Source organism: Manis javanica, chromosome 8, assembly GCF_040802235.1.
Source record: "Manis javanica isolate MJ-LG chromosome 8, MJ_LKY, whole genome shotgun sequence".
Classification (NCBI taxonomy): Eukaryota; Metazoa; Chordata; class Mammalia; order Pholidota; family Manidae; genus Manis; species Manis javanica.
The window spans coordinates 47,597,494-47,612,247 of NC_133163.1; the positions used below are offsets into that span (position 1 = coordinate 47,597,494).

At 37.4% G+C, this 14,754-nt stretch overlaps 1 protein-coding gene across 7 annotated transcripts in view; it reads right to left on the reverse strand.

Annotated features, from left to right (window-relative positions):
- Positions 1-1,575: 1,575 nt before the first annotated feature.
- The window catches only part of FRMD6 (FERM domain containing 6), a 230,726-nt gene continuing 217,547 nt past the window's right edge, over positions 1,576-14,754 (reverse strand). For all 7 annotated transcript variants that reach the window (XM_073211247.1, XM_037016060.2, XM_073211246.1 and 4 more), the window contains 4 exons: positions 11,276-11,611; positions 10,065-10,196; positions 6,459-6,550; positions 1,576-4,552 (listed from right to left, as the gene is read on the reverse strand). In XM_073211247.1, coding sequence (XP_073067348.1) covers positions 4,268-4,552; positions 6,459-6,550; positions 10,065-10,196; positions 11,276-11,611 — 845 coding nt within the window. In that variant the 3' untranslated portion in view covers positions 1,576-4,267. The remainder of the gene's footprint in view (positions 4,553-6,458; positions 6,551-10,064; positions 10,197-11,275; positions 11,612-14,754) is intronic.

Here is a 14,754-nt window from a genome sequence, read left to right on the forward strand (position 1 = left end):
CCCTCTCACCCTTCCTACCTTCTATAATTAGCAATGATCCCATTATTGCTCTCAAACCCCAAACTTGTCTCTTTCCTCTCATCATCCCCCTTCAATGGCTCCCTGCTGTCCAACTGTGTCCTCCTCTGGGCACCCAAGGCCTTTCATGACTAGGATGAAGAGTCATTCTTCATGAGTAAAAGTCTCTTGCAGGTCCCTGCATGAGCACTGTTGTCTCCAGCTTTTAAGTCTCGGCCTGGACAGCTTGTACCTCACCCCATCCTGCCAGAAGTCCCCATTCAAGGCTCTTCTTCTTAGTATAATCTCAGCTGTTCACACCTCCCACCCTGGGTCATCACTGCCTCTGTGCTAAAGCAATACCTGTATAATCCTATGTACCTGGCACACTGTGGGTACACAAAACAATAGTGCATGACAAAAAAACTTCATTTATCACACTATCAAAATTGTTCCTATCTTCCCTATCATATTCTGAGCTTTTTCCAAGGCCAGTGGGTAACATGGAGTATGTAGTATAAAAAGCAAAGCTTTTGGAAATGGATTTGGGTTTAAAACTCTGCTATCACTTAACTAACTGTAGGATCTTAAGGAAGCTCAACTGTTTCTTCAGCTGTAAGGTGACTACTCCTTGAAGGCTTGTGAGGATTAGACATGACCTGTGTAATCAGATACATAGTCTATGAGCAGATATTTTCTTCCCTTGACTCCATTCACTTACAATTTACCAGACACTGCAAAAATTCATAACTAACACCCTACTAGAAAGTTTTTGTTTTGGATTATATGCTTCCAAATGGCCAACTGCTCAATTTTATAAAAGTTAAATATCTGTTAGAAGATTTGAAAGTCCTCCTTTCTCCCACTCCAGTCATCAGGGGGCATATTATAACCATTACCTTATTTGATTCCTCAAATTGTCCTTTCAGTTATTATTCCTATTTTATAGCCAAGACAACTGGAACAAAGAGAAGGTAATGTATTTTCTTTTGGAAAGAGAGCCAGGACTTATCAAAATCTTGTCTATTGGTGTTCCGGTCTCTATTCTTTATGCCATATTGCCCTCACACTGAGCCTTGGGAATGCATACTTTTAAATGTAGCCACTCCTTTTTATGAAATGAAAACCAATGATTATTATTTTAAGGACAAAGTTCAAGCAGTTTATTCTAACTTGAAGAATGAAAAATATTTTACTTTAAAAAGTAGAGTCCTTTCATCCTCACAATTTGGGACTGAACAGTGGCTGATTGCCACAACCTCTTGGACTTATCCTCGTAGAACCTTGTTTCCTTCATCTCTAACTTGAGATAGTAACAGTACTTGCCTTTGGGAGTATGAGGGTTAGATGTTTTAATACATGAATTTCCAACATATGAGGAGCAGGGTCTGGCACATGGCAGTGCTCAGCGTCAGTTCTTACCATCAACACCATGAGGGCTGTTTGTTCAGAATTCTATCATACTGGACTTTTGGATTTCCTTTAATGTGCTCTATTATAGGAAAGAAGAACACAAAGAAAACATTCATTTTTTAATGCTTTCCGCTTATGTGAAAACTCTAATAATAAAAAAGGCAATTTAAGGACAAATAAAAGTAACTTTATTGACTGCTAATCTTACCATGAAATGCCTATATGAAATAATTACAAAATAATGCAGTTTTTTATACACTTTTGGTATCATCCTGATATGATGATCCTTTCACAGAAAGGATTATTTACAGTTTATGTGGATATAAAGCTCACTCTTGCAAATACAAATGTAGATGTGTAGAGGCAACACATACCATATTGGTATACTGATTAGCAAAAGATTAACAAATGCAGAATAAATAACAGGTTCATACTTTTCTTATCCTTTTTTATTTTTTAAAACAATTTCCAAATACAAAAATGTAAATATTCAAAATGGATTTTCATATACACATATCATTCTGCTGCAAACAGTGGATCAAAAAGCAAAAATGTTCCTTAGTATGTTCTGTTTTTGAAAGCCCATAATACTATTCATAGATCCTATTAGAAAGAGGGTGTGCAAAACCACCAACAATGCTGGCAAAACCCTGAAGACCTGATTCTGCTTGAAGTACAGAGAAAATAAAATATAAAGCATTACACACTTGACTAAATACATTTATTCTTGATGTTTGTTCAAGAATCTCTAAGAGCTAAGGAAATGTACCACATTAAGATCTGGGCTCTTTATAAAGTCAAACTTCACCGGGATTTGTTTCCTAAGTATCTATAAGAAATGTTGGATTATTTAATGACTTACAAGTAAAACAGTCATTAGATAATCTTTTCATCCTTTTATATAGAAACTGAGATACTTTTATACATTCTGACATCGGAAACTTTGGTTCTTTTAAAATATTTGATACAAGCAAAATAATTTCATGGCTACAGAACTCCATAGGATATTTTCCTTTCAAAGTGTCAAGATAAACTAATTTGACCAGGCTTGTTGTGTTCATACTGTCCTCCACATCTGCTCAGGGACAGGTGAGGGGAAGCACAGGTTGAGCTTGTTCATGTTCTCTATGTGCTTATAATACTGATCCCATCCATGGATAATACTGCATGCTCTGCTGTACCCTAAATCTATTTCTGTTACCTGAAAACTTAATTTTGTATAAAAATAAGACTGTTTCTTTAGAAAATAATATATAGTTTTTTTTAAGAAATCCTGTAAGATAGAAAAATGGTATATCAAAATATGGTAAACAAATGTTGCAAAATATGAAATCATTAAAAACATCTCATAGAAAGACATTGTGCTATAGTTCTTTCCTGAAGCTCAAGCAACATTGTTACTGTACATCTAAAGGTAAGTTCACTCTCTTGACTTGGTTTCATTATATATCCTAACAGCAGCAGCAGTAATTATATTAAAAATGGCCTCTCCACAAACTAACATTTTCTGTATACTTGCATACTTTTACTTCAAAATCAACAAAAGACACCCTTCTAGATCAGTGGTTTTTCAGACCTGTTGCATATAGCTCCATTTGGCAAACTTTAAAAGAAAAGGCAATTCTACCTGAGTCTCACCACAACATACTGATTTAATTGGTCTGGAGTGGGATCCAGACATTTTTTTTTTTAAAGCTCCCCAGGTAATTCTATTATGCAGCCAGGGTTGAGAATCACAGCAAAAGACATATGGGAAAAGAGTTGTTCTTAACTCTACATATATCAATTGATTGTCTGTAGGTACCATTCATTCAGTGACACATCCTCCATATTCAACAAAGACCATGTATACAAGATAGCCATGGAAGCCAAAATGAAGAGTTAGTAAGCTTTAAACACATATCAACACACAATCTCAGATATTTATGTATGTATAACATATATGTACAGCTAGGGGATTTGGTTACATAGGACCTAACATTACCATAATTTGTTCTTGACTGAAAAAAGAAACAAACACCAGGCACAAACATTTGCTAAGACATTTTCATAGTTTTAACAGAAACTGGTTTTTGTAAACTCCACAAAATGCATGATGCAATGGACACAATTGAACAATTACTTGGATGAGAAACTCAACTGATTCCTAGAGCTTTCTGGACAAGCAGGAGGAGAGCATGGCACTGACCCCACATGAGGGAGTCACAGGCATCACAGCAAGCACAGCCTTCTGGTTATTGCTTGATTTGTGTCTTCTGGCCCTGGGCTGTGCTTCCATTACGTATAGATATAGATCTCTTTGGCTTGCTAGAACCACATGATTTTGACCACTTCATAAGTGTTCATTCTGGACAGCCCAAGTAAGACAGCAAAGGCTATATACTAGGCAATAATCTCTTTGTTAAATTAGAGAGACTTTTTTCTCTCCTCCCTCAAACCATGCACATTTCATGAGGGAGTGATAAAAAATTTACAAGCAAACAAATAAACCTAGCAACATCTTTGACATAATAATAAAAAAAAGGATGTTATGTGTAAATAAACTGAAAAAGTAATGACCAGACACACCACAGTTCAGTATTTTGCAGGCTTAGTAACCAGAAAAGCACATTTCCTTCCAAAGGATCATGAATTTCCGGGCACTTGATTGCTATATGTTCTCTGTAGTTCTTTTATTTCTCTGTAATACTTAAAGTGCAATTGTCCCAAAGCTTTTATTTCCATTGCAAGTATCATAAAGAAAGAGCTATGGTTTTGGGTTGAAGAAAATATGGCACAAGTAATCATTAAAGAAAAAATTCATGGCTTTCACAGCCTCTAGCAAAGAGTAGGCTGCCTGTATCTACACAGACATTTTTTATACAACAAACTCTGGAACTTCATCATGAGTGAGATCCAAAGAAAAGTATTTGCTGGTTCTTTTGACTGGGAAAGTATCTTGAATGTTGACACACTGCTGAGCCAAGCAGCTATTGCAGTAGAGGCCCTCCTCATCCAGTTCATGGCCACATCCAAACGTGTAACTCTGAGCAGTGTCTTGACACAGACCTGCAATGCGCAAGAAGTCTTTCTGGTAAAGTCTGATGTCATCAAGGCTCAAGCTATGTCGATCAGTGGAGGTCTTTGGTTTTCGACATATAGTCTGCAAAATAAGGGAAGGCTGAAACAACTTAAAGAGTACAGACTAAAGTGAAGGGCTAGCAATATTTGCCCTGTAAAGAGAGGCTGCAAAATTATAAAATGTTAAGGAATCCTTTTATGTTAGAAAGTGTTTTCCAATCTGAGGTTTCTGGGCCCCTGAGGCCCTGTGGGGAAAAACATCACCACCACCACCACCACTAACAGCACCTAACATTTACTGAGGCCTCATTCTGTGCAAGGCCCTAATCAAAACAGGGTATGTATATTTACTCATTTAATCTTCCCATCAATCCTATGAAGGCAGGTGCTATTATTCTCCCTGTTTTACAGATGCATAATCCAAGATACAGAGAAGTAAATGCAACAGCAATCCAGACAGATGCCTCTAGGATATGGCAATTCAGTGTGGTAACACTCTCATTTGAGGTCTGTTATTATTTTAATAAAAAACAGGAAAAACAAATCAATTATCACTCAAGAAGCAGAGTTTGAAGAATTACTTTTTAAGAAGTCAGAATTCTTGGGTCGAAAAATAATATGATGTCACTGGCACAAGAAAGGTTGGGAGGCAAGTCCCAGGATTGAGAGGCAGCTCCTGAATAAGAGCTGTAGGAGGTCCTTTTCTGCCAGATGCTTCATGCAGCAGGCAGACTTTCAGAACTCATCCCAAGTTGGTGGTACTGGCTAAAAATATGAATAGGTTTAGAAATGGTTCATGTAATTACATGAATGGAAGATACTTAATGGGTTATTTAATGAAATGAGGCACTGTATCTCTAACTTTAGCTGCTGAGGACCACAAAGGCCAACCTTGGTAGAATAAGATACCACCTGGAGGCATTGTACTAGGAGAACTCTCCTCTGAGCCCAGGTTTGAGCCCAACAACATTTTAGTAGGCAGGGTAACATCTGAGTACTCCCTGAGGATGATGATCCTTGGTGCCCTGCAGTATTCCCAGGTGCCAACATGTCACATTTTATAGGTGTGGAACCTGATCCTTAGCTGTGCCCCATAAACATTTTTATACAATAAGAGGTAACACTGAGTGGTAGAGCTGGGGTGCAAAGCCAAGGTTTGACCCTGGAGCTCGTACTCCTAATCATAATGCTACATGTGCTGCTTTAAAAATTACTCACTGGGGTTTTCAAAAAATATTTAATGAAACATCATGTTCACATTACAGCAACTTAAATATAAGTAAGAAAAGGAAAGAGCAAGTGAGAAAAAAAAAGCAAGAAAGAGAGAAAGCAAATAGGGGACAAGAAAAGCCAGAACCAAGAGAAAGAAAGAGAAAAGTAACACACACAGGAAGCAAAAACACAGAAAACAGAAGAGACAAAAAAAGCCCCAAGATGGGGAGGAATATAATGAGAAAGAGAATGCTCAAAAATTAGAGGCAAGTATCAGTTGTAATTATATTCAAATGCTGCAACCATGAGTTTCAGAGTATTTTAATTTTTGACATTTTAGTAGTCTAACCAGCCATCATAGGTTATCAAATACTCTCGCTTAGAATACTTTGAAAAATCAATCTGAATGAAATAATCAGACTGTAGAAACATTTCTGCCATGACACAATTGACAAGAAAATTATTCCCCCAGTTACTGAGGTCAATGATCACACACATACACACATACAGTTAAGCCTGCAGCCTGAAGACTAGAGGCTTTCTTTTCACCTATACATAGTGTGAAACAAAATAATTTATTCAAGTAAAAATCAACTTAAAAATAAATGGAACTAGTAAATAATGTCTTTTTTTTTCAGAAAAAAACCCAGAATGTATCTGGTAAGAATTATTTACTTAAGGTTTTTAATTTTTGCTCCTTTATATCAATATAAGTTACTATTTAAATTTTCCTGTAACTTAACTTTCTGACTTAAGTTTTTCAATTCTTTCTGTACCTGTGGAAGAGAATCAGTACTCTGGCCACGAAGTTTGACAACCGTTTCTGAGGAGCTGGAGGTGGAAGAACCAATATCTTTCACAATCAACCCTAGAGTAAAACATGGAGGAAGAAATAATGAAGACTTCAAATTATTCAAACCTCCTGCCACATAGTACCAAGAATGGAAGACAAATATGAACTGTTCTGAAAAATGTGACTCTGGTGACAGACAACCAGGATGGAACACATTCTGTTTCCTGTCCTACTGTAAATGGGCCGAGGAAGGGGAGTGAGATAAATGTGGGGTTAGAATATAGGAAGGAGTTTAGAGCCTGAATTTTCTAAACTAAACTTCTAATTCAGCTATTTAGGATTACATTAGTAATAAAAAACAAAGATCAGAGGTGTAAAGCAGTTTCTTTACTGTATTTCTTAAAGCCTCCCCACTTTCCACATAACACTAACATTGAATTTACCCCTTGCTGAACAGTGATGCAACCTTCCAGATTTGGTTCCACTTGGATGTGCATTAGTTTTGTGTGGGTGCTCTGACCTCCAGAGTCACACAGATCTGAGTTGGACAAGTAATTAGCTGTGTGAACTGGTCACTCACTTGGCCTCCCTGCACTTCAGTCTCCTCCTCTTATAAAGCTGGGCTGATAACAGACCTATGCAATAGTTTTACTAATGATTAAAGAGCAAATGCATGGAAAGGGCTAGGTACAGGGCTTGCATATGGAAAACACTGTTCTTGGCTGACAGGGACACTATGGCACATACCTTCTATAAACTATAATGGGAGGCCACAGTGAATATTCTGTTCTGGAGCTCTGAGATCAACAGAGACCCTAATCACCCCAATGCTCAGGGGACAATCCACTAGTATTTTAGATGCAGAAATCCAGGACTGACGCTTCTCTATGTGATGGTGGCTGTGAGTGAAGCACCAGAAAAAAATATTTCAGAAGACAAGATTGCCAGCATAAACTGGAGATGTACTTGAAGACAACTGACACTGACTTTGTAAATAGACGAAGCAAGTAAGTCAAGCTCCAGATCCTTAGGGCCAAATGGCTTCTTAAGTAAAGAAGCCCTTATTAAAAAGAACTTGAGTGACTTTTATTCAGCCACTGCTGGTAACCTACAAAAATGCCTTTTTGTGTTCTATTTCTTAACTCGTCAGAAATGTCTCATAATGACTCAGTGTCTAGCCTATACCTTGCATATAGTGTTTGATATGTAGTTGAATTGAAAATTGAAACATTAAGATATTCTTGGCTTACGTGTAGACAGTTTAAAAACTTTCAGGTGATACTCCTATTTTGGGGGTTGGTACAAATTGCTTTAGTAGGGAGCTTAGCTTCTAAAAAGCATTAAAGTTTTGAACAAGTATCATAGGAAGATGTGAACTAGTGCATTGGCTGGCACTTGGTATGGGGTCCTTCTCAATATCCTGGTAAATGTGCTCTGGCTACCATGCCTGTAAATAACTGCTCCAAAACCTAGACCCAGCTCTAAGAAAGTCAGCATTAAGCCTGGTCCTCAGAACACTGAACCAATTCTGACCAAACTTCCACAGGAGAAAAGGACTGAGCAGTTATTCCATCACCACTCAATCTTAGCTCCATGTTTTAATAACAATGTTTAAATGCTCAAATTGTAGAGAATTAGGAAAACCAGGGTGATGCAGGGAAGAAAATTAAAACATCTATAACCATATCAGCAGGAGAAAAGACTATTAATATGTTTATGCATTTTTCATATATACACACACACATACATATATACAAATATAAGCATTTTTATAATTTGAGATCATACTGTTTATACAATTTTTAGTTTTATTATCTATCTTTCTTATATTATTAAATATTCTCTGAAAATCTCATTGAATGGCTGCATAATATTCCACTGCATGAATACAATTTAATTTAACTAGTCATTGTTAACCATTTAGGTTCTTTTCTTCTTTCTTTTTTGCTATTATAAGTAACATTACAATACTTTTTTTGTATATAACTCTTTCTAAAAACAGCCATCCTATAAATAATTTATTTCTACTTAAAATTACAAAATTAATCTTACTACAAAAATTAAACATAGAAATATATAAACAAAAAGCAGAAGTCTACTTCCCCCATAACTCCCTTGCTACAGGCACTTTGGTACATATTGTTTTGGGCCATTTTCTTTCCACAAACACACAAACAGTGAGTAAGAGCATGCTATCCATGCACCCATGAGGTACATATAATTGTGAATTTATATTTAATGTATATTGAAATATATTTGTGAAGAAAAATACCTAATAAAGCAAATGGGCAAAAAGGGCAAAGCTTGGTATACGATCTTTAAGCATGACCAGAGCAACCAGTTAGAATCTATGTTGGTTAGGCAGAGTGACTCTCTGCAACCATAGGCAGAGAATGTGTCTGTTCCTGCCAGAGCACCTGGAGCCATGATTCTCCTAGGTTAGCAAATGGAGTTCTGCAATAAAAGGTGCCTCGTGCTCTTGTATGTTAAGTGCCAGGATGACAGGGACTGTGTATGTTGTTCTTGTTCATCTCTGATTCCCAGCATCTGGCACACAGAGGCAGTTCACTATCAGGGACTGTGGGTCTTGACAGGGCAATGGCAGGTTATATGTACCTCATGGGTGCATGGATAGCATGCTCTTGCTGTGTGTGTGTTTGTGGGGAAAAAATGGCCCAAAACAATATGTATCAAAGTGCCTGTAGCAAGGGGGTCTGGGGGGAGTAAACTTCTGCTTTTTGTTTATGTATTTCTATGTTTAATTTTTGTGTTAAGACTAATTTTGTAATTTTAAAGAGTCTCACTTAATCAAAGCACAAAGTGGCAGAGCAATAGCAAGCAGGACATTTTGACAGTGCTGGTTCCTAAGGCGCATTTCTCTAAAGATAAGAGACTAATTCATGACATGTGACAGAAGAAGCACTTATAAGTGATTAAGATTTAAAAACAAAACCCATACTACTGTTTTTTTCCAAAGATAACATCTTTCATTTGATAAAAATATGTATTATATTATATAACCTTATAATAAGTTTACAGTAAATGCATGTTTTCTAGAAGAATTCACCAAATGTGGAATTTAAGAGTATCCTGTTATGTCAACTCTTTTTTTGATACTTTCTCCTCTAGATTTCTACTCCTGTACCCAGTATGATATAGTGAGAGAAAACGAAACAAAACAAATGTAGAGATCTAACTTTGGTTTCTAGCTAGGTAACATTTGTCTTCTCTAAGGGTTTTCTCCTTTGTAAAAAAGAAAGGGGCCAGTCTGAAGGGTTTCTGAGGCTCCTTCCAGATGTATTATGTGACTCCCTGATTATCATTAAAATGGTGGTAGGGGGAGAAGAAAACCTTACTTTATAGCTTTGTCCAGAGCATGGGGTAAAAGATGCTAACTCCCAGTCTTGGGTTTTCTCCCTGTTTCCTTTCCCTTTCTCCAAAGTTTATGAAACCGAGTTGGGAAGGCTCTTATTCCAGTCCTGTCTCTGATCTGGCACCCCTACCCTGCCCCTTCTATTTTCTGAGACATCTGCGTCTCAGTCCAGAATAACCTACTACCTAAGCAGAAAAACTTTCCATCAGAGCTCACCTGAGTGTCCATTTAGCTTCCGTGACATGAGCATGTCCTCTGTGATATAGATGCACATGTCCGGGTTAACTTCCAGAGAGTCTTCATTCATCTGCTCCAGGTCCCTGGGGTCATCGACCAACATCTCAATTTCTGACACAGAGGAGGGAAAATACATTTAGTGACATGAAGGGAAATGACCACCATAATTATACCCACTCTGTGAAGAAAACTATATATATTTAATAGTCACACTAATTTGCTAATGAGAATCTACAATGGGAAACTCTAGGCACAATTCTCAGTATTCTTCAGTCTTTTTCATGAGATTGCCGTCTTATCTACATGTCTCCTAATGCCACAATTTGAATCTCAATTATTCTGTACTCTTTAAGAAAGGTAAAAAGTTGTACTACCACACTGTGAGGACAAAGGACAAACTGAGGCTGATGAGCTTTTCTGCCCACTGCCAAAGCAGAATGCTGACAGAGACAGAACGAGTTCATCACAAAGCTTCCCACTTCTCCTAACTGCTGACTCTCAGGGCAGTTAATGACTTAATTTTAGATCCACATGAATTCTATGGTAACCAAACAAATGTTCTGCACTTTTCCTTAATGAAGTCAGTATATTTTACCCAAACCTGAATGCTATAGTACCTATTTGAGACAGAAAAATAACAAGAAAGAGGTACACAAATGCTAAGTTTGTCCAATAGAAGCTGTAGTCTGGTTGTATCTCCCAAACACAGAGTTAAGGAGCCAGGTATATATATTTCTATATATAGCCAGGTATCTATATTTTCTATATCACTTACTAGTTAGCCAAATGGCCTGTGTTCAATTTTTTCCCCTGAAAAAGTTTAAGACATTTCTGTGACTATCATTACATCTGTTGTCCTCACCAATGCCTGAATCAGAAATGCAGAAATGAGGGCTACAGGACTAACCTCTTCATATAAACCACTAGGACAGAATCCACAAACATCCAACCCTGTGTCAGCAAAGAATCATGACTAGAGGGATGCCTTGTTCATAAACACAAGCAACTCAACTAAGTCACTGGGAAAGATGGTAGATACCTCTTCTTCTCTATTACTGCTTCTTAGTTGCTCCCCAGACATCAATTCTACAGAACTAATAATAGAAAAAAAAAAGGAAGAAAAAGAAGAGAGCCAGTGACTATGGGTCAGTGCTATTGGCTCAGAGGGCCATCCATGTTCAGTAGGTTACCGTCATCTTGTGAATCCTCTTCTAGTCGGTCCTTGCCGCTGCTCTCCACCCCCGAAGTGTGGGAGCTGCCGTGGCTGGTCATTGAGCTGCAGGTTTTCAGCTTGCGGTGGATGGCACTGCCAGAGTAGCTGTCCTCCGGCCCTGCGTCCCGGGGCTTCGTGTCTGCCTCAATGCCTGAGGTATGGGAACTGCTGTGGCTGGCGGTTGAGTGACGAGACAGGCGTTTGTGTTTTATGCTCCCTGCGCTGCTCCCACTGGCCCGAGACCGCTTTTCCAGCTGGTCCATGTCGAGGTCCAGGTTGTCGCTAATGTAAGACTCCCGGTACTGTTTCTTCTCTGTGTGGTGAGGAACACAGCCCGTCATTATATTCAACGATGAAGGAACGTTGTTGGTTGGCTCAAGTGAGTTATTAGGTCAAAAGAGTACAATTTCACACTCAGAATCTAGTGAGTAGACTATGATAATTCTGATAGGAACTCAATTTAAGAAGACTGCAAAATGAATAAAAACCAGTAAATGGATTAAAGTGGAGGTATGCAAACTACTCAAAAGAGTTTTGAAGCTTCAAACTCTATAGAAAAGAGAAAGTGTAGCTGGCTGACCATTTCTGGTCCATACTGAAATAAGTTCAGTAATTGAGGAGAGCATTCAGTAACTTTTAGAAAAATCTTTTTATATATTGCCATAAGAACCACTAATGTGATTTTGTATTTCACAGTGGATTAGAAATTTTAAAAATCTGGTCCTTCCCCACAGATAATTTTAGAAACACTGCTATAGAAGACTGTTTAGTTAGTATAATTAGGCTGATTGCTATTCATTTTATTCGTTCAGTTTGGTCCACTGTTACCTAAGCACCAACTGTTAAACACAATTTAAAGAAAAATATTCTGAGAATTTCCTTCAAGGAATTCTAAAATATAGATTTTATTTATTGTTTTTCTCCATTTAGGCTGCATTTAGTGAGGTTTTATCGTCTATTTATTAAACATAGTAATTACCCCTGGTTTAATAGTTTATACCCATGTGGCCTCTGGTAAAACTTTCCTTTAACATGTCAGTGCTGTTTTGTTCTTTAACACAGTCAGTCACAATATTGGAAATATTTTTTATCAAATGCTGAACTAACCACTACTTTTAGGCATAAAGTCACAACTGAGTTGTAGGTGTACAATATGACAAAAAATATTTTTGTGTTTCAGGTCAGAGTTTTTAAAAGGAAAAATAGTTTGGCTTCCTTGTAGGTTTTATATTGATGAGAAATAACACAGTAGAACAATGTTAAAAATGGAGCATGTATTTGGGGAATGTTAAGTGATATTATTTCAGAAACTGCTAACTAGCAGACTAATTGGGTTCTCGGGGGCCAGTTAATGGATTTAATTGTCTTGTTTTTTGGTTAAGTGATAATACTTGCATTCCTGATGTTTGAATCCAGCTCTGAAGTATAATCACCTCAGGCTCTCCAGGGAGGGAATGAACATAAGCAGAAAAAGATATACTTTCCAGAATGCAAAATGCAAAAATGATTGGAGAAGGCTATGTGTACAGTTCTGGGGTCCAGTCCATTCACATCAATTCTAAGAAACAGGACTTAAACAAAGGCAGTTTAGGCAGCCACATAGAAAGTAGACTGGAATCAGACCTCAGATCCCAAAACAAACATCATTGAGATAAGAGAGCATCCATCTACAACCTATCTGTCAGGGCTAGACTGGGTTCTAATGATTCCTATTTTTTGAAGGCAACGGGGATTGAAATGCAGATGAAGAACTAAAGGAGACTGCAAAATTCTCATGCAATTTCTATTCCTGTGGTTTCAAAATGAGAGCCTTGTCACACTTGGAAGGATGGAAAAGTAAAGAGAAAAAGTTTAAAAAAGTTCTTTAGGATGTTGGAGTCTTACGACAACTGGGAACTGTGAATCTAGTAATTTAAAAGTTTTTCTACCTCTTTATAAATAGGACATTTACTCCCAACTTTCCAATAAGTTTGGAGCCAATTTTAGTTACTTATACTCACTAGTATACTCCCTTAAAGACAAGCACTTGCCAGTGCTTTCTACCTAATAGGAGCCTAGCATAAATCTACTTGCTATCAATGTGTCAGTGCAGCGTTGGTGTTCCAAGTGGCTGGTTTCTGTTACCTTCCTAGTGCTGGTATCACTTAGACCCTTTGCAAACATTTAAGAAGCTTCACACCACTCAGTTACAAACTGAGGGAACATTTAAATCATTCTGAAATGTTTTCTAAGAAAAGCAAAATGAATCCTCTCATCCTCCTAGGAATCGCTAGCGTCAATAGCATAGAGCAACATGTGGGTGTTCCATCACACAACTTTGCAATATAATGCAGCATGACCTCTTGACATATGATATAAATTATCATTATAAAAATTTAAACTTTTTTATTTAAAAGACTTTTTTTAATGACAAAAGCATTTTTCCCCCTTCTTTCTACATCCTATGGAAGAATTACTGTGATAATATTCTACTATAAATTGCTAAAATAGTGGTTCAGACAGGATGACTCTAAAATTTAACAAAGAAAAATACAGACTTTTTATGTGGGGTGAGGTAAACTGGATTCAGACCAAGGCTGGCCTAGAGAAACTTAGTTTCAAGCTTTTTACAGACCTGCAGGGGTCTCTAAGTAGAAGAAACTAAGCATGTTTTCTCTGGGGGAAATAAAAAGACATCCCCCTCAAAGTCTATCAACTTAGCCCCATAAAAGATCCAATTTACACTTTATCACTCTTTTATTGCCCTACTCATATAACCCCAAATACACTTGATACTATCCTTGGTAATGGACATTCTTTTTCATTCTACCTTAGAAACCTATAGATTTTATAGGAGATTCATTAGTTCTTTCAGGCTCTAAGGGACTCTCCTTAAATTCACCTACACAAAAATTTACTAAAATGCTGCTGGTAGAGGACAGATAGAATAAATGAACTTCTTAAACAACGAAGAGGGCCATTTAGGAATGAGACCAACTTGACAAGTGATGGTCTCTGCACCTAACTAAATCACCTATTCTCACAAGTTTCCTCAGTGCTTCTGTCCTATCTGAATTCCTCTTAATATTCATGTCAGCATCCGAGAGATGTATTTGTTATACTGATGAGTCACTGTGGTGAAGAACTGGCATGCTGGCAGCAGAGAAAGCCAGTACACCTGACAGTTACACCAATTTTCTCCAAAGACAAATGCAGTCTGATGGTAGACGGTGGAAAATGATTCATGTTCTGACTGCTACTTAATTACAATGGCATCTCCAAACTGGGTCTCATTTAGATAGACATAGTTTTTGAGAGAAATCAGTCAGATCCGCAAACCTGTATATGGTTTTTTGTCTTTAAGAAAGGACAGGTATTCATCTTGTTTCTGTAAGAAAAGTGAGGTCTGAGAAGTCAAAATTTGTTTCAGACATGGACCTATGATATGAATCTGTATCCTAATGTTCATCCAAATAT